Source organism: Centruroides sculpturatus, unplaced genomic scaffold (genome assembly GCF_000671375.1).
Source record: "Centruroides sculpturatus isolate CEXI.00-Female unplaced genomic scaffold, Cexi_2.0 scaffold80, whole genome shotgun sequence".
NCBI lineage: Eukaryota > Metazoa > Arthropoda > Arachnida > Scorpiones > Buthidae > Centruroides > Centruroides sculpturatus.
The window spans coordinates 728,302-751,550 of NW_019384552.1; the positions used below are offsets into that span (position 1 = coordinate 728,302).

At 31.1% G+C, this 23,249-nt stretch overlaps 2 protein-coding genes across 4 annotated transcripts in view; one reads left to right on the forward strand and one right to left on the reverse strand.

Moving 5' to 3' along the window:
• On the reverse strand, positions 1–12,742 carry LOC111623720 (sialin-like). The gene is made up of 10 exons (XM_023366405.1): positions 12,683–12,742; positions 9,297–9,484; positions 8,753–8,986; positions 2,867–3,050; positions 2,684–2,775; positions 2,449–2,589; positions 1,103–1,256; positions 881–1,036; positions 293–378; positions 1–209 (listed from the first exon to the last, which is right to left on the reverse strand). The coding sequence occupies exons 2-10, from the start codon at positions 9,444–9,446 to the stop codon at positions 9–11; spliced, it is 1,398 nt and encodes a 465-aa protein (XP_023222173.1). The 5' UTR covers positions 9,447–9,484; positions 12,683–12,742; the 3' UTR covers positions 1–8.
• A 4,517-nt stretch (positions 12,743–17,259) lies between these two features.
• The window catches only part of LOC111623705 (putative RNA polymerase II subunit B1 CTD phosphatase RPAP2 homolog), an 80,250-nt gene continuing 74,260 nt past the window's right edge, over positions 17,260–23,249 (forward strand). Inside the window, exon 1 of one of the 3 annotated variants that reach the window (XR_002756467.1) lies at positions 17,260–17,468. The gene's annotated coding sequence lies outside the window, so the exon portion shown is untranslated. The remainder of the gene's footprint in view (positions 17,469–23,249) is intronic. The other 2 variants (XM_023366388.1, XM_023366387.1) reach the window with 2 other exon arrangements.

The following is a 23,249-nucleotide window of genomic DNA, read 5'->3' on the forward strand; positions in this document are numbered from 1 at the left end:
AAATCAATTTAATCTTGATTAATGGGAACTTTATCATCTTTAGACGTCGGTGGCGAAATAAATTTATCTTCGGGTTGTTTGTAATTATCGAAGGAATGAACTCCCCAGGGCTGAAGTTCGGCCGTACCAAAAAGGACATAAATAGTATTTGTCAAAATATAAAGACCCGCAGTAAAATAATAAATAATACTCCAGTTTTTAACCGTTTGCTGAAAGAGACCAAAATAGTTTCAAATTAAAATTGTCATACAGAAGTAATTTTCAAATTCTATTGAATTTAATTTAACCTTACCTCATGCTCTGTTAAATATCCAATAAATATAGGAGCTAAAAATCCTGGAATTGCTGCAATCGTAGCCGTTATTCCAACTAAAGTCCCTAATTAAAATTAAATATTTAACATCGTTTATGTTGATTCCATAAATATTTATATTTTACGCAATTAAAAGAAGACGTAAATTTATGTAGATTCTTAAAATTTAGATTGTTTCAATTTTATAAATTTTCAGTGTTTCAATAATAGTAAACACGCCTGACGCTTTATTTGTGCATATTTAAACCAAATAAAAATGCTTTTATACATTAGCAAATAGCATTAATTCAGTAAAAGTATTTTAATATTTATATAACTAGAAAATATATTATTTAAAAGAATCCGATTTTTCGACACTACTTATAAATTCCTTTTTTAAACCAAAAGATCGTTTCTATTTTTTTTTAATTTTCTATAAACGAATTTCGAATTTGAACTTCACGCAAATTATTTTGGATGGGATATCTACAGAATGACAATATTTAATATTTTAATAATAAAATATATTGTAAAATATTTAAATCGTGTAGGATACATTTTATTAGGACATTTTTATTATAATTTTACCTGCAAAATCTGGTGCTATATCTATAATAGAAACAAAAAATCCACTGTTGATAAATCCGTTAAGAGACATGGCTAATGTGAAAAACGAGATACTGATTAGATGATCGCATCCTGCCTGAACCACTCCAATTAAGCAAAGAGCTGTACCGATATAACCTTAAAATAAAAACGTTTACATTTCCATATATTTTCATAATATAATTTAAATTTTAAACTAAATACCTGTATATAATTTATGCAGACCTATTGTATTACAAGTTTTCCTGACGACATTCAGTCTGGCATATCCGTTTTTATACACGTAATCGGCCACAAATCCACAAAACCATCCGGTGACCGATTGAAATAAGTAAGGAATGGCAGAAAACAATGCATTCTAAAGAGTAAGTATAAAAACTTTTTTAAATGAATAAAATATACACCTTATAAGAAAACAAGAACATGTTTAGTCACTAACTACATAAAGACAGAATCAGAATGTCATAATTATAGTTAATGCTTTTCCATTCTTTCTTCTTCGACCCAGTCAATATTAATTTACATAATTATTAGGGGCACTTTGTACTTACTCCCTCGTCCCAAGATCTTCGCCCATTATTACCAATATATGAGGAATTGTGTAATTTCATCGTTTTATATTTGTTTATACAATACAACCTCAGCGGAAGAGTGTCGGATTAAGAAGATTATTAAAAGTAAGTGTATTTAATGAGTATGGAAAGAAAACATTTCTTTATTTGCATGTTATTACTTCGTTGTATTAAGTCGGACGACTGATCGAAACATCCGAGCGCTGCCATCGCCGATAATCGGGTTGCCAAGTTGGTGTATTCTCACTAAATTTAGTGAGATATTGAAGGGACCATAGGAAATTTAATGGGAGACTCAGTATTTTTGCTGGGATATTTCGGGGGACTGATTTTTATGTTTATAAACTATTGTGTTATAAGATACTGGACCCTTTTAAAGCATCCTGAATTGACGAGTCTAACGATCTTTAACATTGTGCTTAAGCTCGATAATATCCCACATTTACCAGGAAAGTGTTAAAATTTAGTGTGAACTGCAGTATGATCTAACGGAAATCATATCTACAACTTGGCACAGTGCCAGTAATATCCGACTAGTGTTGGATTACTGGACGACTAGCGAACGGCCAGATTACAAAGATTGTACTGTAATTTTCATTGTAAAATCAGTTTTGTGTAATAAACAGAAAATACTTTAATTATTTATGAGTCTGATTTTTATATTATCGTCTTTCTTAAACTCAAATGCTAAATCTGTGTATTCATTTCATCACGAGCACTTCAGAATAAGAAATTATTTAAGTTTAAAAAAAATTAAATTTTTTTTAATCTTAAAAATTTTCTATTACAAAATATAACAATATATATACAAGGTGACCCAAAAAGAACAGTTAACCCAGACCGTACTTTAAAAATACTTAACACGCATTTGTTCAAACCGATTTTATTATTTGTGCTTTAGTCTCTTACATGAAATGATTTTTGGGTCATATTGCATACATGTAAGGTATACATATACGTATAATAATTTTAAATAACCTGCTGTATGTCGTAGTGTAACACAGCACTCAAATACGTCGGTAATTCGGTTAGAAGCATAAGAAACCCCCATCCTTGACCAAAGTGCGTAATGGCTAAAATCCAGACCACTCTAGATTTCAAAATAGGTATCCAAGGAACCTAAAATTAAATCATACAAGAAATAATTGTTATACAAAATTGTAAACATTTTTTAAAATGTTATAAATACGATATGATTATTGTTATATATTACTTTTTTAAGATGCTCCTTTTTATATACGGATTCGAGTGGTCTATTAGGAATAAAAATAAACCAAAATACCGTCCAAACGCATCCTAAACCACCTGAAATAGAAATAGAAAGTAGCGAAAATAATTTAATAAATAGAAGCGAATATAATTAACATAGGCCTATGTATATTTTAGATGTCTTTACCGAATACGTAAAAGACTGCCGGCCATCCTCCCAAAAATTCCGAACTGCAGAAAATTCCCGAAACGGGTAAAGAGACGACGGTTCCTATTAAGGCGCCGCTATAAATGAACGTCGATGCAGTACTTCTCTGAAATTTCGGTATTCTGCTCCCAATTAAATAATGCATTGCGGGACACGTAATTCCCTATTTTTAAATTTTAAATACAGTTTTATGAGATAAACGAAGTAAGCGATTAAATAATTGATACTTAATTAATTATCCCATTCATTTCCCTCCGCAGTGCTCTGCGGGGCGGAGGTGTATTCTGATTCCCGAAAGGGGAAATGATTTTCCTAATTAAAAAATATCCCATTCATTTACTGCCAAACGTTCTTATTTGAAAATTATCTGAAATTTGTGACGAAACTTTCATCGAAATGATCCGGACCAATACCTTTAGCTTGACTCTTTAGGATTTGGGTTGGAAAAAAGTCTTCTTAGTACTTACAAGAAGAAAAGGAATTAAAAATACCCGGTATATCAATTGAAATTTTTATTGGAAAGCTTAATCTCTCGTCGGAATTTTAAATTTTTTTGTTCAAAAAATTGCATTCGCCAAAGTCATAAATAAGCCCGACGAGCGTGATTTATCTCAAATACAATTTGGGAAAAGGGTTTCTTATATTCTTCTCCATGATTTGTATAGTACATGATTTTACCATTAATATTATAAATAATATTGTTATCTCTTATTCTTCAAAAAAATTATTACTTATAAAACGCTGATCTAATTTTTTATACCAGACCTACTGCCGATAACGTAATGCATGAGCTACTCAGCGAGGGGCAGGGAGGGACAGCTGTCCCCCCTGCCCCTCGCTGGGTGTAATTAAGAAAAATTAAAGTGCAGTAATTAACACACAGACAAACAGCACAGACGTATCAATTTCAATAATGAATATTGTGACTAGATTAGAGCCATCTGTCGTGAAATCTCACTCTCCCTCTCCGCTTCCTCGAAACTACTGAGTTGCCCTCCTCTAGTTCAGGTCCTGGGTACGCCTCTGGTGATGCCTATTGTTAATTCGTATTACGTATCGAGAAAGTTCTCGCGTTCGTTTTTTGAATAATTGTTTAATTTTCTGCAATTTCTTTTATTTTATTTTATAATTTTAACGATATTTTGAAGCGAATGCTTTTGTGGTAAGACGAAAATCTTTATTAAACTTGTGTCTTGAGGTACGAGTCTGAAAGGCGAACTATTTCATCTAAAATCTAATCTAATTTTCAACTGTTCTCAAATATTTTATATAGTACATCTGATAATTAAACTGTATAATTGCCGTACGTTAAAACAAATGCAATAAATAAAATTTTCAGTCTAGGCCAGTTAAAATTGTTTTATCTTATGTGTTTGGTTAGCACAATGTTGCTGTTGAGAACGTATCATACAGGAACACTTTAAGAGAGCATCCTGAATTGACGAGTCTAACGATCTTTAACATTGTGCTTAAGCTCGATAATATCCCACATTTACCAGGAAAGTGTTAAAATTTAGTGTGAACTGCAGTATGATCTAACGGAAATCATATCTACAACTTGGCACAGTGCCAGTAATATCCGACTAGTGTTGGATTACTGGACGACTAGCGAACGGCCAGATTACAAAGATTGTACTGTAATTTTCATTGTAAAATCAGTTTTGTGTAATAAACAGAAAATACTTTAATTATTTATGAGTCTGATTTTTATATTATCGTCTTTCTTAAACTCAAATGCTAAATCTGTGTATTCATTTCATCACGAGCACTTCAGAATAAGAAATTATTTAAGTTTAAAAAAAATTAAATTTTTTTTAATCTTAAAAATTTTCTATTACAAAATATAACAATATATATACAAGGTGACCCAAAAAGAACAGTTAACCCAGACCGTACTTTAAAAATACTTAACACGCATTTGTTCAAACCGATTTTATTATTTGTGCTTTAGTCTCTTACATGAAATGATTTTTGGGTCATATTGCATACATGTAAGGTATACATATACGTATAATAATTTTAAATAACCTGCTGTATGTCGTAGTGTAACACAGCACTCAAATACGTCGGTAATTCGGTTAGAAGCATAAGAAACCCCCATCCNTTATAAAAAATATTTATTATTAATTCGTATCTTTTTCTATTTGTTTAGATTATTCTTTATAAGACAAATTTACTTTCCTGCATTATTTTCAGCATTTAATACCGCTTCAAATAACAAATAAGTAGGATGTATTCAAAGCTGCCATCGAGTTAAAAATAACATTTTATAAATCATAGAGTGGTGTCTTTGAAAATTGATCATTGGCATTTTATAGAATATTACATTTCATTTATATATACAGTATATATATATTTCCCACGTTAAAATAATCTTAAATATTCGTAGAACCATCGGATTACTTTATCGTTATGTTGTAGCAACATCGTGTTCTTGCGAATTCTCTTTCGCCAATACTATTTATTTTCCAACGTAAACGATAAATAAATATTTTGTTATCGAACAGATAGCCTAAACAGTTATCACGCATCGGCCTTCTGTGTTTAGAAAAGAGAGATATAAAGTAGGTCCACAAAATATAAATATTAACATTCAAAGTTCATTGTTTGTTAAATCAAAATACTTTGTAATGAATTAAAATATTTTTTGTAAAAATCATCAAACTTTGAATAATGTCCGTTCTGTGATATTCTAGTCATATGTACTGTAGTAGTAAGGAGGTCGAAATCTACGTAATAATAATTATTTATCAGTTCGTATAATAAAATATTCTTTTTTGTTTTCTATTTTACAACGATTTATTTATTAATTAGAACATTTCAAATAGGATCGAATTGCATGTAAGCAAATAAATGTGATAAATATTACATTCATCTATTTGTTCTTACGTTATATAGTAAGACCCCGCTTAACGCGGGGGGTGCGTTCCTAGACGACAAAACGCTAAACGAAACAGCGTTAAACGAGGTCATTTTACTATGTTAAAATGAGTAAAAAGGGATAAAGTTAAAGATTAAGGGATAAAGTAAAAGTTAAGGGATAAAAAAAGAGATATATAATAAATAATAAAGAAGGGATAAAGTTAAAAGGGGATAGGGAAACACACGACCAAAAATATACAAATTTTACTTTAATTTTAAGTTATTTTTATATTAATTTGTATAATAATATATGTTAAATAACACATAAACATGCACACAGAAATGTAAAGTTCATTTTTTGTGACGAAGGTCCTGACTTTTCTGAAATTATCGTTCTTTTGCAATCAAGTCGTGAACTTTCATTTGTCACTTTTTTCTTTCCTTAAGCAAATGTCTCTAGCAGAAGAGCGCATCCAAAATGCCTCATTTTGCTTTTGCACTCCTTTCAAAATCTGGATCATTCGCTACAATTTGATCAACAGTTTCAGTTATCTTACCAAACTTTTACTAAGGAAATCCATAGAGAAGTTTTTTGGGTTCTTCGTTTTCAGAATCTCTATTTTGCAGTTCCAAATGAATTCCATGTTCTACCAGTTCTTAAAGGTAGTTGTTGGTAAGGCTCTCACCAGAAACCTGCGGTAACTCCTCAATATTCTGTTCGTCTGCATCTTCTAGTCCTGTTGTATCGATTAGGTTGAGTTTGGTCAACCTAACAATACAGCGATAGGCTCTTCTCGTTGAGAATTCTTGGATACCTTCAGCCATAACTTTTTCACACTTCGTTCGTGCATTTATCTCTTAATTCTTGCCAAGCGAAGCCGATATTTCGTATGACATCCATGATGTTATGTTTTTTCCAAAATTGCACTAAACAAACATAGATTTGAAGAAAGTACACTTTTTCCACCTTTTGCTGATTGGTTCGTGTTCGTGTATTATAAACGAATCAATGAATGCAGCGATAATTTAAATCGGCGTAAATTTTGAGCTTTTTTTTTAGGCTTTGAGCAAACCGCATTATATCGAAACAGCGTTAATCGAGGCAGCGTTAAGCGGGATCTTACTGTATTTTATATTGTATAAACAATAATCGCTATAATGTAGACCTGAACTATTTCAATCATGCAAGGAAAATTTCTATTTTTTTCAATAATAAGCACCTGAAAATTTTTACGAACCTTGCCACTAAAAAATATATTCTTCGTTTCTTAAGATATTAAAGTGTTGAATTTCTACAACGCTCATAATTTATTGTATAAATTATAAAATAAAATACAGTATATCACAATGCGCGCAATTGAAAAAATGTGAGACTATTTGGGTCACGTGTTTCTTATTTTTATTAAAGTAATAACATTTTAAAATAAAATTAAACCACATAACAATGCATTAATAAATGAGCAAATATTTCGATACTTTAGTTTATTAATTAAACATGAATTGCTAACTCGAGTGATTGCTAAATAACAAAGAAATTATCATCAAAGCAATTGTCACAGACCAGTTATTTTTTCTAACGGTTCTCATGCATTCCTTACATTTTTGACAACATAACCAGTGTCCTTTTTCATTGATGGTTTCAATTAATACCTCAAATTACGTAATTATGTAAGTAATCCGCACAACTCGACGTCAGAGGTGCGGAGTCGTTATCGGGATCGTTTGCAATAAGTGCAAGAATGATTTAATGGGGATTGTTCTTTGGTTCCTCGCTCTTCTGATGATGATTTTTTGTGATTTTTCGCCTTTAAACTTTATCTGCACTCTGCATTGATGAATGTTTTCTGGAATAGTGAGTATTCGCATATACTACCGTTTTCTGTAGATCTCGTTCTAGTATGTTTTAGAACAGAGAAGGTGCGATCTCCATTTTTTGAGAGAACAAATTAATTAGCTCAATTTCATGTTGGTCGCAAAATTTTGACTCAAATAGCCCGTTGACAAGTTTAACTGTGGAAATCGCAGTAAACAAGGCTGGAACGAGAGAATAACAAATACTGCAACTACCGGTCACCAAGTGGTCTTTCTACTTTTATACAAGTCAATAAACATTTTTGGCTACACGCACTCATATCATATATGCCTATAAATCACTTGGTCAAAGTTATAACATAGCTAAAATTGAAAGGAATACCTCATCATGGTATATTCAATGTGAAATTGCCTGTATCAAACAAACAACTTTGGAATCGAAATAAAATGAATTGGTTTCCACAATTGCTTGCCAACTACTGAATTCCTGCGAACATTACGTGTTCGTATCAGATGCGAAATGTTCGATTTTCTTATTTAGGTCCAAGTTGCTCCGGTCAACCCATTGTAATTTAAACTTTTCACGAGATTATATTGAAATATAACGCTCAACAAGTACCAGTGCAGATTCCTATTTTCTATTTTAGATTAAATTAATTATTTTAAAATTTTATGCATAAAATGCGTAATTTACATAATATGTTTGCAAGAAAGTAATAAATTGTCTTGAAGGATAATAAATAATTATTGACGATTCCATACCAAAATTTTAAAGGAAAATATCATAGGCCTGCAACCGGAGTTTCTTCAGTTGACGGTGTTCCGAAACGAATCGAATACTTGGTTCGGATGGTTCAAATAATCATAATATTTAATTAAATATAAAGAGGCAATAAGGCGATTCTCTATATCTGATATTTCGAATGTGGAAACATTGCGAGATTTCGTGCTTTAATATTTGACGTCCCTGTCAAGCATTCGAATTGACTTTGATTTATTTTAGAACAGGTCAACCGAAGGAGCTCCAGTTGTATACGAGCAAAAGTGCTTTGTAATGTATTATTTTATCTTTTAAACACAATGTTTTAATATCGTGATTATTAAACTGTGATTCTCCTCGAGATAAAAGAAAGTTAATTCGGTATAATAAGTAATATTCATATGATACAAATTATAATGTAAAGATATTACCTCCGAAAGCCCTTCCAAAATTCTTAACACGATCAGTGCTACGACATTCCATCTGGCAATGACGGGCGTCAAAACCGTAAAGAATGCCGTGAAGAAAACTCCTAAGCCAAAAATCAATTTGCCATCAAAATATTCAGCTAAACGTCCTCCCGGTAATTGGGTCAGAAAGAACCCGTAAAAGAAGGCTCCCAAGATCTGTCCTTGCACCGTCGTTGACCAATCAAATTCTCCTTCCTAAAAATGTATTTCAACATAAATAGATTCGAGTTGGAATTTACTTCAGTAAATTCGATATAAACAATGATAAAATGGAAATTTAAGAGTATTCGACCAAAATAAATAATCGATTTTATCTATTTTATCAATAAAACTTCCTGTCATAAAATAAATATAAATTTTTGTAACTTAAAAAAATACTTGCGAAATTATAAAAAAAACTATTTTCAAATTTATATTTTACAAGAAACGGTGAATATCGGACTATAAAATTGTTTAAGGATGCTACCTTTCATTTTTATCATCGGTTCTTTAATTGCCGACTTACCTGAACGTATTGTAATGTAGTATTATCGGTGGGATAAGGACAACTGGAATTTGTCACGTTGATCTCCGGTGTATTCTTTACCATGGCCACTAAAGCAACGCTTAAATTGACTCGTAAGCAGTAAATATTAAAATATCCCAAGAAACTCATTATACATAAAACAATACTCGATTTAAGTTTCGGAATAGCTGCAAAATAAAAATAGTAGTCGATTATTATATTAATTAAAATTTTTTACCGGTATTCAATAACTACAAGTACATTAGAAGTTGTAATTCAAATTAAAATCTACTTTAATCACTATCTTAAAAGCGTCACGAAATTTTTGTTACGAATAATCTATATTGGGAACGAACAAATATTTATTTGACATGGTCACAATGCCGGGTTGCTATGTTTAATCATATTTTTAATTGATTTCATTTAAAATATATGCTTTCCACCTCAAAGTAGTAATGACTTGCCCCCGTACATCATACTTTTCCTTTAACAATAGAGTCGTGCCGGTAATCTACCTAACACCTTAATTAATCGGCGACTCCTGCCGCTAAGTTTTCGATATCTATTCTCGGATTTCATCTACCTTTATCGAGACTAAAGACCGTTATTGAGATTAAGGAAGGAAAGACAGACAGACAGGCGGACAAGGACAGTGAGCATTTATAGGTCTACATTTTTTTTTTCAAATTGCAACTCAATAAAGCTTACAATAAGGGATGGAGCGAAGAGAGTATGCTCTTTAATCTAATAGGGCTAAAAAGTCTACTGCTTAGGTAAAAACATTATATCAATTGAAACGAAAATAAAAAACAGATTATTCATTGCAATTTCTTGTAATACAGTCGACCCCCCTATAACGTACGTTCCTATAACGACAATTCCTATAACGTAGCGAAAAAATTGTAGAAACTTTCGTATAACGTACCTCCTATAACGTCGTTTCGCGAGAAGATTGATAGAGTCTGGACCAATAGTGGATGAGCAGCCGAACTACTTACCTCCGACGCTGCGCCACGCTACGGAGCGGCTAAATTGAGTTTGCTATCGTCTGTTTAGTATTATATATAAATTATATATAAATTAGGTACTGTACATATAATTATATATTAATTATATATAAATTAGGTACTGTATATATAATTATATATTAACTTAATTTATTGTAACTTTATTATAATTATATATATGCTTTCTGCCGCCTGGCAACACGCTACGGAGATTTTAGGCTAGTAAGTTGAGTTTATTATCGTCTGTACAGTATGTAAATTAGGTACCGTAAGTCTAATACAGCACTAATTTTATACATTTCTTGTGAAAGAAACACTTCTTATTCAACGGCCATAAAAATTATTTATATTAATGATGTCTCCAAAGGTCAAGTTATCTTTCTGCGATAAATTATTTATCAGATATCGCGGCCGCCGTTTCGTGTGCTGTTCCGCGACGAAGACAAGCTTTGAACAACGGGCGTAGTCGAACGGTACACACTCGGTAAGTAATCCTATAATTTTTTGTTTATAGCATAGTTTATACGGATTACTCCCAAAAAATTATACGTGTTTTGGAAATGTTGAGTCGAATTAGTCTAGAATCGGTTAATTTTATAGAAGAAAACCTTTCGAACAGCCTTAGTCCGTAAAGTTCCCACCTATCGGGCTGCGATTGGCTCATGTATTTAATCGTTCCTACAACGTAATTTTCGGTTAGCGTGGAACGTATCTAAGCGTTATAGGGGGGTCTACTGTATTCATGCTGTATATCTTACGACTGCCTGATAATCATTCTTAGGCCTATATTTCAGAGTGGACTAAAAAGTATTTGATTCTTTTTATTATTTACCTGGTTTCTATTTTAACTTGGCGTTAGCTTTTTAGTAAAATATTTCAGAATTTCCAATGGAATACCGGACAAAACAAAAAAATGAAATAAACGTACGAATTCAATTTAAATTCTTTAAAACATTTAAAAGTCAGGATTTTTCTACGTTTCTTTTAATCGATTTTGAGCGAATTATACTTTATATAGTAATTAGTAATTCAAGTAAGCAATAAATTACTCACTGCATTGAGATAAGGATTAAAAAATAGTAAATAAATAACAAATTATTTTACTGTAGTCTATTATAAATTTTTGTCGGGAACTCATTTTTGTTAGAAAATTGTGATACAGTATTACCAAGTCGACATTCTTTCAGGAATTATATTATGAACATTAATTATAAAAGAAAGTAAAAGATAAGTTAGTAACTTAATTCATTTATATTAATCATTAAAAATTACCCAAGTTTATGTTGTTATAAGTTTGCTATGGCAAACATTTTTAATTAAACCGCAATTAATAATTTCTCATTTTATCTTCTGGCGGTGGAAATTGTTAAGATAGTGATTAGTCGTAAAAATGATCAAGGGAAAGTCCGTTCGTACTTTGGTTCTTCGTTTAAATTTGAAGGAAAAGTTGATCATTTCGTACGTGATGAAATAATCCTCCATCTCGTCCGTCCATTTCAATTGTAATAATTATAAAATTTCGTTTTTTGTAAGAAGTATTCACGTTTTGCTCTAGGATAATATACCGATCAAAATAATCCGTGCTATCGAAGGATCAGATCCCCCCTTATTATATAAAAAGCACGTCTCTCTATAATTCTATAGCACACTATGACTTGACAAAATCGAATTTCTTTTAATCTATCGAATATAGGAATTCAGTTCGTTTGATTTGATTAATTGATTGCTATATTACTGGAAAAATTAATAATTAATTTGTATTTAATTATCAAAATTTCTTGCATTGAAAATTGAATCTAAGATTTAAAACTGTGCTCTTGGAAATTAAACAGTCCAAAATTCTTGAAAATATAGCCTAGTATTTTTGCAGTACGCGACATTCATTACAAGATAAATTTTAAAATTATCTGTTTTATATTAAAATGATATAAAAAATGACAAATATTAATTTATACGCGAATTAAATAATTTAACCATCTCGTCGATAGTTTAACAATTAAACATTTTTTATATAACTGTAGAAGCATAGTTTGCCTATACATTAACCTAATGGTATATGAAAATATATAGAATGATGGGAGCATTTTATGACTGATAATTTAAATTGCAACTCTTATTCAATTTTCGTAATGAGCATATTATTAAATTATGTATTAAAACTTCTAAGAACAAAATTTATGCATATTTATAATCACTTTTGCGTTACGATCGATTTGCTGTTTAAAATCGATCGTCTTCGACAGTTTGTCTTATGGAGAGAGTATATTAATTTGTATTCAAAATTCCACAACAATATATTGTGATATAAAGCTCTGTAATGCCTAAATTATTAGTAAATTACGTATTCTTACTATAAATAAAATAAACTAATAAACTTACCGTTAAACTTGTTTGAATGAAGGAGATAGGACGTTTCGTCGACATAATCGGTTGTTTTCATCATCGTCAAGCAGCCAACCCTTTCTTTCCTCTATACTTTTTAATAGTTGTCAGCATCTGAGTTCTTAATCTACTCTTCGTAGACTTTGAATTCCTTCTTTAATCAATCATTAAATGTCTATTTTTTTTATTAAGGTCGTTAAAGATAACAAACCAAAGAGATAATATAAATATTTTTATTTCGGTCACTGCCAACCGTTTTATTATTAATTTATTATATAGAATTATCAAACTACTAAATTTGATTATAGTTTGATAAGTTAATAATGATAAATTTACATAATATCTCAGAGATAATATAATTTTAACTTATTGTTGTTTCTAAGGTGTAGAGAAACATGTAAAATCTTACAAGAAATAATAGATAACATTAATTCGGTTTTAATGAATATAAAAAGAGCCTGGTAGTAGTCGAAAATATAATTTAAAAATTCTAAAATATATGTCCTTTCATCAAATAATCTGTAATGTTTTTCATTTTCTTACTTTTAGATAGATTACATACATTTACATTATATATTTAATGAAAAAATTAATGATCGTTATTAAATTTATAATTATAAAATGTCACAAATAAATTATATAAATTGATTAAAAAATACGCATCGCTCCATTATGTGATACGGTTAATCTACAGGTTTTAAAGATAGAGTGAAAAAAATATTTAAAAAAAAACTTAATCTAGAATCATCCGATTTTTTAGGATAATGCATCAAATAAATGATAAATTCTCAGATAATTACATTTGATATTATTAAATAGTATACAGTAGAGCGTCGATTTTCCGAATCAATTGGGGACTGGGGCTGTTCGTATAACTGATATTTCGGATAACCGATTTATGTGCGAAAAAAATAGTTTAATGTATCCGATGTTGAAATTTTTCTCCGTTGCGTGTCGCTTCGCGTTGAATTTTCGTCGATGTTAAGCCTAAGTAAGACTATTGTATCGTTAAAAATTATTTTTTATTTTGTACAAACAAAATAAATATATTGAAAAATATAAAAACAATAAAAAATTATACTTCAGATGTTAATTTAGTATCAAAAACGTAAAATATTTGAGTAGCCCAACACATAGCCAAAGATTGAAGCGCCACAGCACTGGCGAAAATTTAAATTTGCCGACTGGAATTCTTTCGGATGATTGACGTTTCGAATGATTGACTTTCGGAAAATCGACGCTCTACTGTATTTTTTTTTCAATTCTGCACTATTTATAAAATTTCTTCTTAGAGTCAATATAGAACGGACAAAAACCAGTGAGACGTGAGATTACTTTACCGAAGGATAATTACAGTATATTCATTTCTATTCATTACTAAAATTAAAAATAAATAATTTTTGAATATTTATTTACGATCTAATTAATAATCAATCGATTGGCTAAAATCGTGATCCTTAAATAGGTTTGTTTTTATTTACACAATCTTCCTCTGTCTTTATGAAAGCGGATAATAATAAACACGTGTGAGAAAAACAAGTGAAAACTCTAAACATCTTAAAAAGCTTGGCATCTTTTAATAGTATAGCTCCTGCGTAAGACGTAAAGGAGAACTACTGAGTTATATAGAGAACTACTGAGTATAGCTCATGCGTAAGACGTAAAGGAGAACTAAGAGTAAGTACTGTACTGTACTTACTCTTGACTAATAACTATTAAAATTAATTTACTCTTACAAAAATTTTATTGCTTTATAAAATTGTTCTCCAAAAGATGAAAAAATGAAACAATTAAACAAATCTCAGAAACAAAAATTGTTCCTATTAACTCCTTTCTGTCCAAGATCTTGTTTCAAAGATAATATAGCCATAATCTCTTAACAAAATATTTTGTATTGCTTATACTGTATTATTTTGCATGATATTAACGAAGTGTTATAAATAATGAGATCAGAAAAATCTATATATATATATACAGTAAGACCTTTTTTAACGCGGGGGATGTGTTCCTAGACAACAAAGCGCTAAGCGAAACAGCGTTAAACGAGGTCATTTTAACATAGAGTAAATAGGGAAAGGAGAACACACGACCAAAAATAAACAGACTTTATTTTAATTTTAAGTTATTTTTATATTAATTTGCATAATAATATATGTTAAATAACACATAAACATATGCACACAGAAATGTAAAGTTTATTTTTGTGACGAAGGTCCTGGCTTTTCTGAAATTCTTCTTATTTGCGATAAAGTCGTATAGTTTCATTTGTTGCTTTTTTTCATGTCGCTAGCAGAAGATCGCATCCAAAACGAATCGTTTTTCTTTTGCACTCCTATCAAACTCTGGATCATTCGCTACAATATGATCAACGATTTCGGTTATCGTTACTAAACTTTTATTTACTAAGGAAATCTATAGAGAAATTCTTTAGGTTCGTTTTCAGAATCTCTGTTTTCCAGTTCTACAGGAAGTCCTTGTCTACAGAACTCTTATATAACCTGATCGTTAATATCTCCTGCTGTATCGATTAGGTTGACAATTTGGTCAACCTAACAATAGAGCGATAGGCTTTTCTCGTTGAGAATTTTTAGATAATTTCAGCAGTAACTTCTTCCACACTTCGTTCGTGCATTTATCAGTTAATTCTTGCCAAGCGAAGTCGATATTGCCTATAGTATCCATGATGTTATAATTTTACAAAATTGCACCAAACATAGATTTAGGTTATGACGAATTGCCATTTTTTGCTGATTGGTTCGTTTTCGCGAATAATCGTATTATAAACGAATAAATGAAATGCCGCGATAATTTGAATCAGTGTAAATTTTGAGCTGTTTTTAGGCTTCGAGCAGACCGCGTTATATTGAATCAGCGTTAATCGAGACAGCGTTAAGCGGGTCTTACTGTATAAAAATTTTTGTTGGTTTGTCTTTTATACAAATCTTTATTCTTAAAGCGATCTGGACCAAAGTTTGTAAGAGTATTAGTCCCTCACCACCCGGCTGCTCCATTGTGAAATAATGGAGCAGCCAAGCTTGCTAAAAGACGCCCTCGTAGTGCCCACAGGACGGAAAGAGGAAGAAAAAAAGGATCTATAGGATGGAATATCAGTAATGCCTTTGAGAAATTTAGATCACCAAAGTTATGCAATGGAACGAGAATAATCTTTTATCTTTGTCCCACAGACCGAATTTTTTGCTTTTTTGCAGTTTCGTTATTATAAATACTCGGTTCAATAAATGCATATTTATCTTAATTAATAGTTATAATATTACTTATAAAAGATAGCTACTTTTATCATTTAATACTAGACAAATAAACTAACTTTTTAAATAATTCATACTCACAACTTGTGCTTTATTTACATGTTATAATAGTAATTTATAATTAAATTATAAACTTACAGCACATCTATCACACTTTCTTCCAAGGTAATTAGGTTTGCAAATACACTGCCCTGTGGTTTGATCACACTCATCAAATTCAGAGCCATGCTGATTACAATCACATGCTATAAAAAATAAAATTAAAATAATTTATATATTTAATGATGATGATAATTTAATTATAATTTATTCAATCTAGAACAAGCTGTAAAGTCAATAACTGTACATTTCACATTTTACTTAATATATTTTTATTCAGACATCTCCAAAACTTCAATCAAAATCCAAATTATAAGAAAATTATAATTTATCAGAGTAAATTCCTTAACTCTCATCCAGGCATGGCAATTTTTGTAAAGTCATTTGGTGCATTGTATCAACTGGATACATAAAGCAAATTAATGAAATTCTTATATTTTTATTGATATATGCTTGACAATTATTATATCTTCTATTTCTACATTTTCTCTACTATCTAACAGTATAAAATACTTATGGGTTAAAAAATAAGATTTATATTTATATTTTCTGTACAGTAATTTGATCTGTAAATGCAAAAAACTAAACTTATTAAATATCATCTTACTATAAATAATTTCAACTTTCACTTATTTTATTAAATTTCACAGGATCTTATTATTTTTCAACTTCAGGGTAGTAAAGCTTTGTATATTTTCTCCCGCAAAAGTAATAGACTCTACTACTTCCCCACCATGAAGGACAACAAAGTGCTAATCATTTTATTACTTTTATTTTATTATTATTATTTTATTACATTGTTTTCAAAAACTCTGGTGTCTGTCAGTAGTGGGTTAAATGACTAACAAATATTTTTCTTGCACTCAGGGAAATGTTTTCTTTTAGATTTAACAACTAGTATTGCCAGTAATGCAGATTATAATTTTATTTTTAATAATTATAAAAATATTGATAAAATTATCAAATAAATGTTTGGGTCAGAATTACTAAATGGTATCGCTATGTAATAAACATAAATTTTAATTGTTGCAAAAGTGACAATATTAANATCCATTTTTCGAAATTTTATGAAAAAGGATGTACACATTTCCTTCCCACGGAGCCGTTTCCTATCTCTCGGGAACCCGAAAAATGAATCATGAGGAACTTATCCTAAAAATCAGCGATTGGCGAGAAATCATAACGTGACGAAGGGTATAAAGAGGGGTGACAAAGGAAAAAGGGGGTCGGTTCGTCATCACCGTTCGTGATAGGGAGCCCTCATCACCACCGATCCTCTAACCCGGCATCGCCTACCGTCTTCACCGACCGTTATCGCCGAGGACCCCTGCCGACCCTCATCGACGCCATTTGTGCTCCAAGACAACTTGTCCGATCCGTTTAGAAAACGTCCGACGCTCCGATCCCAAATCGTAGAGGTATGATATTCATTATTGTAAACTCTCTTTCGGCGCAGTACGCTCGCGATAACTCCTATGTAGCTTGATTACCTAAGTTATGTTCAATAAATTCTTGTTTTGTTGTTAACTGGTGTTTTTAATTCGAGTATCGCCAACGTCTTACCGACGACCCTCTTTACCTCCTCCACTCGACATGACAAAAGAATACCGACTTTGCTGGATATACGATCGTAAATAAGCCATTCACTGACCAGTGAGCAGTTTTCACCAAACTGTTGCCTATCGAAAAGAGGTACGACTTCGTCCTACCTCAGGCTACCCACATTAGAAATTGAAATGAAATAGATTCGTAAACTTATAAAATAGAAAAACGAACATCTCAAACATTAAATCTGCATACTCAACTGTTACAACTGCAACTAAAATAGCCTTTTCGCTCTGTGGGCACTACTGGGGCCACTGTAGTTCCCACAGGGCGGAAAAAACTTAAAGAAAGCCCGTCGTGTGTTCTTTCAGATGTCCGTCATTTTTCAGTCGGCCGAAAAATGACGAACTGATCCGACATCCGAGCTTGATCATTTGAGAAAATGTTTAGATATGTTCGGGAATCCTATTTTAATCCTTAAGAGCAATAGACCGACATCTTTACCGTCTCAATCGTTCGATCATTCTGGAAAATGATTTCGCCGATATACTCTGTGACGGAACATTTTTCCAGTTGGACTTTCGGGTTAAAAACGCAGAAATCGTCACAGTTACTTTGATTGGGATATGTCATGCCTCGTTCGTAGCGTCAGTAGGGATGAGCAGGCCTCTACTGACGCTACTGTGGAATTAGACGAACTCGGGATGTGCATAAATAAAAACTCTATTTGGTGACTACAAGCCGAAATGCGTTATTAAAAATGTTATTGAACCAAGAGAATAAGACTAATCTGTAAAGAGTAATTATTGTTTGCTGTCAGCAATAAGTTTTTTTTGAAACGTTCATATTTATTAGACGGTGAGCCGTTGTGAGTCATACGAGATATAAACATTTAAAAAATATATTCGAGACGAAAGTGGAAGGTCGTATGTATAGTGTAGTCAGATTACTTGAAGAAATTTTAGAAATTTGTGCAACTAAAAAATTAAACGCGAGCCAGGTTGGCAGCTTGGTGGTGAGGCGTATAGCATACCCTGCGTTTCTTTATGCAGCGAGAGTGTAGCAAAATGACGTCACGAGCAGTGTTGGCCAATTAAAAACCAGTTTCAGTGTGTTTGCTGTAAAGCGCTTCTCGAGCGCTGCATAAAGAAACGCGGGGATAGCGACAGGCGATAGTTTCAGTAATCTCAAAATAATTTGTGAAAACTAATTTTCCTCACTTGTTCTCGATTTAATCGAGGGTTTTAACATTTTAAGTAATATTTTATGCATTGCAAAATATTCTCTATCTTGATAAGAAATTTAAAAAATTTTTGGTTTTGGCTCTTAGTCGAATAATAAAGTTACGTATTTTGACTCTTCGACGAAGAGCCAAAATACGTAACTTTATTATTCGATTCTCGTACATACTTTTACATGCATTACATCCTGAAATCGAAAATTGTATATTATCTTGTGTGTATATATATATGTGAATTATATGAGTATTTTTCTACATTTTAATGTGGCAAAATTATGTCACATTAATAAATAAATCTAAACGAAAGTATGATGCTCGAAATAGTTATGACACGTGCCTGCCGCTCCGAAGGAGCCTGTGAAAAATTCTGCGGATCCTCAAAAATTTTCACGAATGGTCTGAATCCGACATGTCGATCCCTGTCCCTCACCACCCGAACTTTCATTGTGAACCTGTCCGAAACCATAACAGGCTTGCTGAAAAAGGCTCTCTTAGTGCCTACAGGGCGAGACAGTTAAAAAACAGTGCTCACGAGGTGAAAACAGTTCAAAAAATATAGTCATTTTTTAAATATAAACATCTTACTAAACCTGATACATTGCAATAACACTACTTCAACTGCCGTATATTATCAGGCTATAATTTGGCGATAATAATTATAAATTACTAATAAATTTGACCCTATAGAGAGACGTTAAGCGCCATCATGTATTAAATTTAATTAAATAATTTTAGATTAAACTGGAAGAAAAGTTAACCGGACCTCCGGTCCGATGTCTTCTTCCAGTACATTTAATATTACGATATAACCATCGTCAATCCAGTTTCTTCCAGTTTAATCAAAAATTATTTAATTAAAGTATAATTATTAAATTTAATACGAGATGGTGTCTAATGCCTCCCTCTAGAGTCAAATTTATTTGTAATTTATAATTATTATAGCTGTTAAATAGCCAACTCTTATACAGCATTTGTAGTAGATTTAATAAAAATAAGAACCATTCAACTATCCAGCAAAATTCTTTAATAATTTAAAAATGTTTTCAAATGGAGAAATAACTGACGCTGAATGCTTAATGTGTTTGAAAACGTTTTTAAATTATTAAAGAATTTTGCTGGATAGTTGAATGGTTCTTATTTTTATTGAATTTATACTCCAGTAAGCAAGTATACTAGTAGTAGATTTAATTCTGAACTATTGTATTTTCATCATAATTACTATATATTAAACATGGTGTATGTTTGATAAAGATCTTTATTATTATGCAAATTCATTACACAAAAACAAATAAAGTTTCCAGTAAAAGAAAGAATAACTCAGTTTTTTAGCACAAGTGTCTGTAACTGTATAGCAGCTTGCAAAATTAATATGGGTAACAATATAGGAAAAAGCAGTGTGTATTGTGGTTAACTAAAATTAAATTACTATAACTGTGCAAAGAAAGTATTGCAGGAAGTACAAAAAGACAGCACCCAGTATCCCTTCACTTCATGCTTGGATACAGAAATTAAAACATAGGAAGTGTTCAGAACACAAAAATTACAATTGCCCTTCAATAGCCAACTTAGAAAAGCATTCTGTAGGAGTCTATGGAATTCAGAAGTTTATTGAATGTATTCTAATAAATATACTTTTTGAGCTGTTCTTTCATTTATCATAAATCACATTTCAGTCTAAATTTTCTACCGTAAACTGGAATTTTTATAAATTACATATAAAAAACACACCTTTTCATACATTTTCAGCACTTTTTATAGTTTTAATGAACATTTTTGGCTTGAATTACAAGCCTTCTTTCAGAAGCCGTTCTAACACAGCATAACTCCTTCTAATTAGAACAGCTTCTAACCTGAAGAATGTTCTGAAATCAAGCTGAAAACATTTGTTAGAACTATAAAAAAGTGCTGGAAATGTATGAAAAGATGTATTTTTTATATATAATTTACATTTCAGTAGAGCACTTTTATTTTTGTGTTATGAATTTGTATAGTAATAAAGAACTTTCATGGACACACTACTGTATATTTGTTTAAAGACTACACAATATAAACTAAATATAATTTTTTTTTTTTTTTTTTGAAAATGTTGCTTAAGTATAAATATTTTCAATAAGTATTAATATACAGGTATACCTCGCCTTACGTCGGTAATTGGTTCCAGGAGAACGACTTAAGTCGAAAAACGACGTAAGTCGAATTTACTTGTCTCTGAATCTACTCGTCACTAGGCTAAACGATAAATTACCAATTCCCGTTCTGTATTTTATTTATTAATGCATTTTTAATAAATATATGGTTAATAAGGATCTATTTTAAGCTTACAAACAAATAAATTTTAGTTTTATTATAGTACAGAAAAAAGTAAATTTACGAATGCATGTACTGTAAATACAGTATATACTTGTAAATGTATATATTATAATATTACTTTATGTGCTTTAAACGTTTTTCTAGTGATATTACGACTTGAATATTTGTGACGGACAGACGTAAAGTCGAATAAAATGACTTAAACTTGATTTTTATTTTTCCATATACTTTTTTGACAAATGACGTATAATCGGGAACGACGTAACTCGAAACGACATAAGTCGAGGTATACCTGTATTATCTTTAATGAAACATTAAATTTTTTAAGTTAATTTAAGCATTGTTAAGCATTAGTAAAAATTAAATTTTTATCAATAAAGTCTTTTTAGGCTTCTTTGTAGGAATAAAACAATAAAATTTTTAACTTAGTATCTTCAAGAAGTATTCTCATCTTCAGAATCACTTGAATTTATTATTACTTGACTTCTACAAGGAGTCACTAAAAGTGCTTATGTATCCTACAAGAAAGTGTAAGAGATTTTATTGGTAAATTAATTTAAGGAGTTGTGTGTTTTTTAATATATTAAATTTTCATTGTATTATTTATTTCAGAATAATGAATCAACTGCAAGAATGCCCTGTCCACTAGATCGTAAACAGTTGAGTATATATTAAATAAAATAAATGAGTGATTCTAAAGTAACATCTTTATTTTACATCTTTTAGAAAAACATTCTTTAATTAAAAATGGCATTAACAACATATCTGTTTGTAGTATAATAATGAGTATTCTTAATACAATGATGATCATATTAGTAACATATGTGATTGTAATAGTATATAGGAAATTAAAACATTTATGTTTTATATGTTTGTTGTATATATTTCTTTTTTTAATTTCTTTTCAGCTTAAAATCTTTTTTACCATGGCATTGAAATTATCTTTAAGGTATATAAAAAACATTTATGCTTGGACTAAGTGGTTGAAAGTCCTTAGAAAAATTTAAATCATCAGTTATTTACATTTAAGGAAAATGAAATAATTATGCATAATATTAATATTAATATGGTACTGGACAAAATATTTTGAAATCCAGAATTGCCACAAAACTGTCTAATTTTGAATTTGACAGGATTTAGTATGGCTGTAATATGCCTTGTGTGGCTTTTCTTTGGTTTGTAGCATACACTTACCACAATGCCAGTTCCAGTGTGACTGCTAGCAGTCAATGTGTTAAACAGAGTTTTGTTCTTCAATTTCCATTGTTTATTTTATATTTTAAGTATATATATATAGCCATGACCAGAAAATGTAGAAATTCAGATCACTTGCAGACCCAAGCTAACCAGATATCTGGTGCCATGTAATGAAAAAGATATCTTAAAACAGATATACTTTCACACAAAAACCTTCGTAACTCCAGTGATACTTGCTTTTTACATCAGCAAACGTTTTTGACCCCATTTGGGTCTTCATCAGGCTATGTTTATGAGAAATTCAAATGCGTATGGAACAGAACATTAAAACGAACTTTAAGCTATTCAAAATTTCGAAAAACAAAATTAAGAATAAACACGGAACGTTGTGCAAGAAAAATCGTAACATACAACCACCACCTGGATAAAATATACAGGGAAATCTCATTCATCACCAGGACTAAGATAGCGTACAGTAGGCCTAGATCTGTTTACAACTTGCTTCGCAACGGAAAAGATGCAATTGACTTGAAACACGCACCGGGGGTATATACCGTCCCCATGTGGGATGACAGATTTAACAACCGTTTGGTTCATGTGGGATCAACCAAACGCTCCCTTCACAAACGGCTTCGGGAGCATAAATACGATATTGACAATAAAAAACACACCACCGCCCTATCAATGGTTGCCACGGAACCGGGAATCACAGCTGACTTACAAAGTGCCCGTATGATCAGGATCTCTTATCGTACGGATCAACTGAGAGCCATGGAGACTCTTGAAATATATAAAGCAGGTTTACGCGGCATGTGCATTAATTCCAGGGATGCAGTCGGGATATCGGGCGCGTGGAAGTTTTGTTATGAGGGAAACCACCCCCGTAACTGATTTGTTGAATTTCCTA

Bases quoted from the DNA above. Each gene is read 5' to 3' on its own strand.
- LOC111623720 (XM_023366405.1), bottom strand. From the start codon at position 9,446: ATGAGTTTCTTGGGATATTTTAATATTTACTGCTTACGAGTCAATTTA. The intron at 1,037-1,102 runs GTATTTAGTTTA...TTTTATTTTAAG, and splicing joins TCTGCATAAATTATATACAG to GTTATATCGGTACAGCTCTT. The intron at 379-880 runs GTAAAATTATAA...AATTTTAATTAG, and splicing joins TATAGCACCAGATTTTGCAG to GGACTTTAGTTGGAATAACG.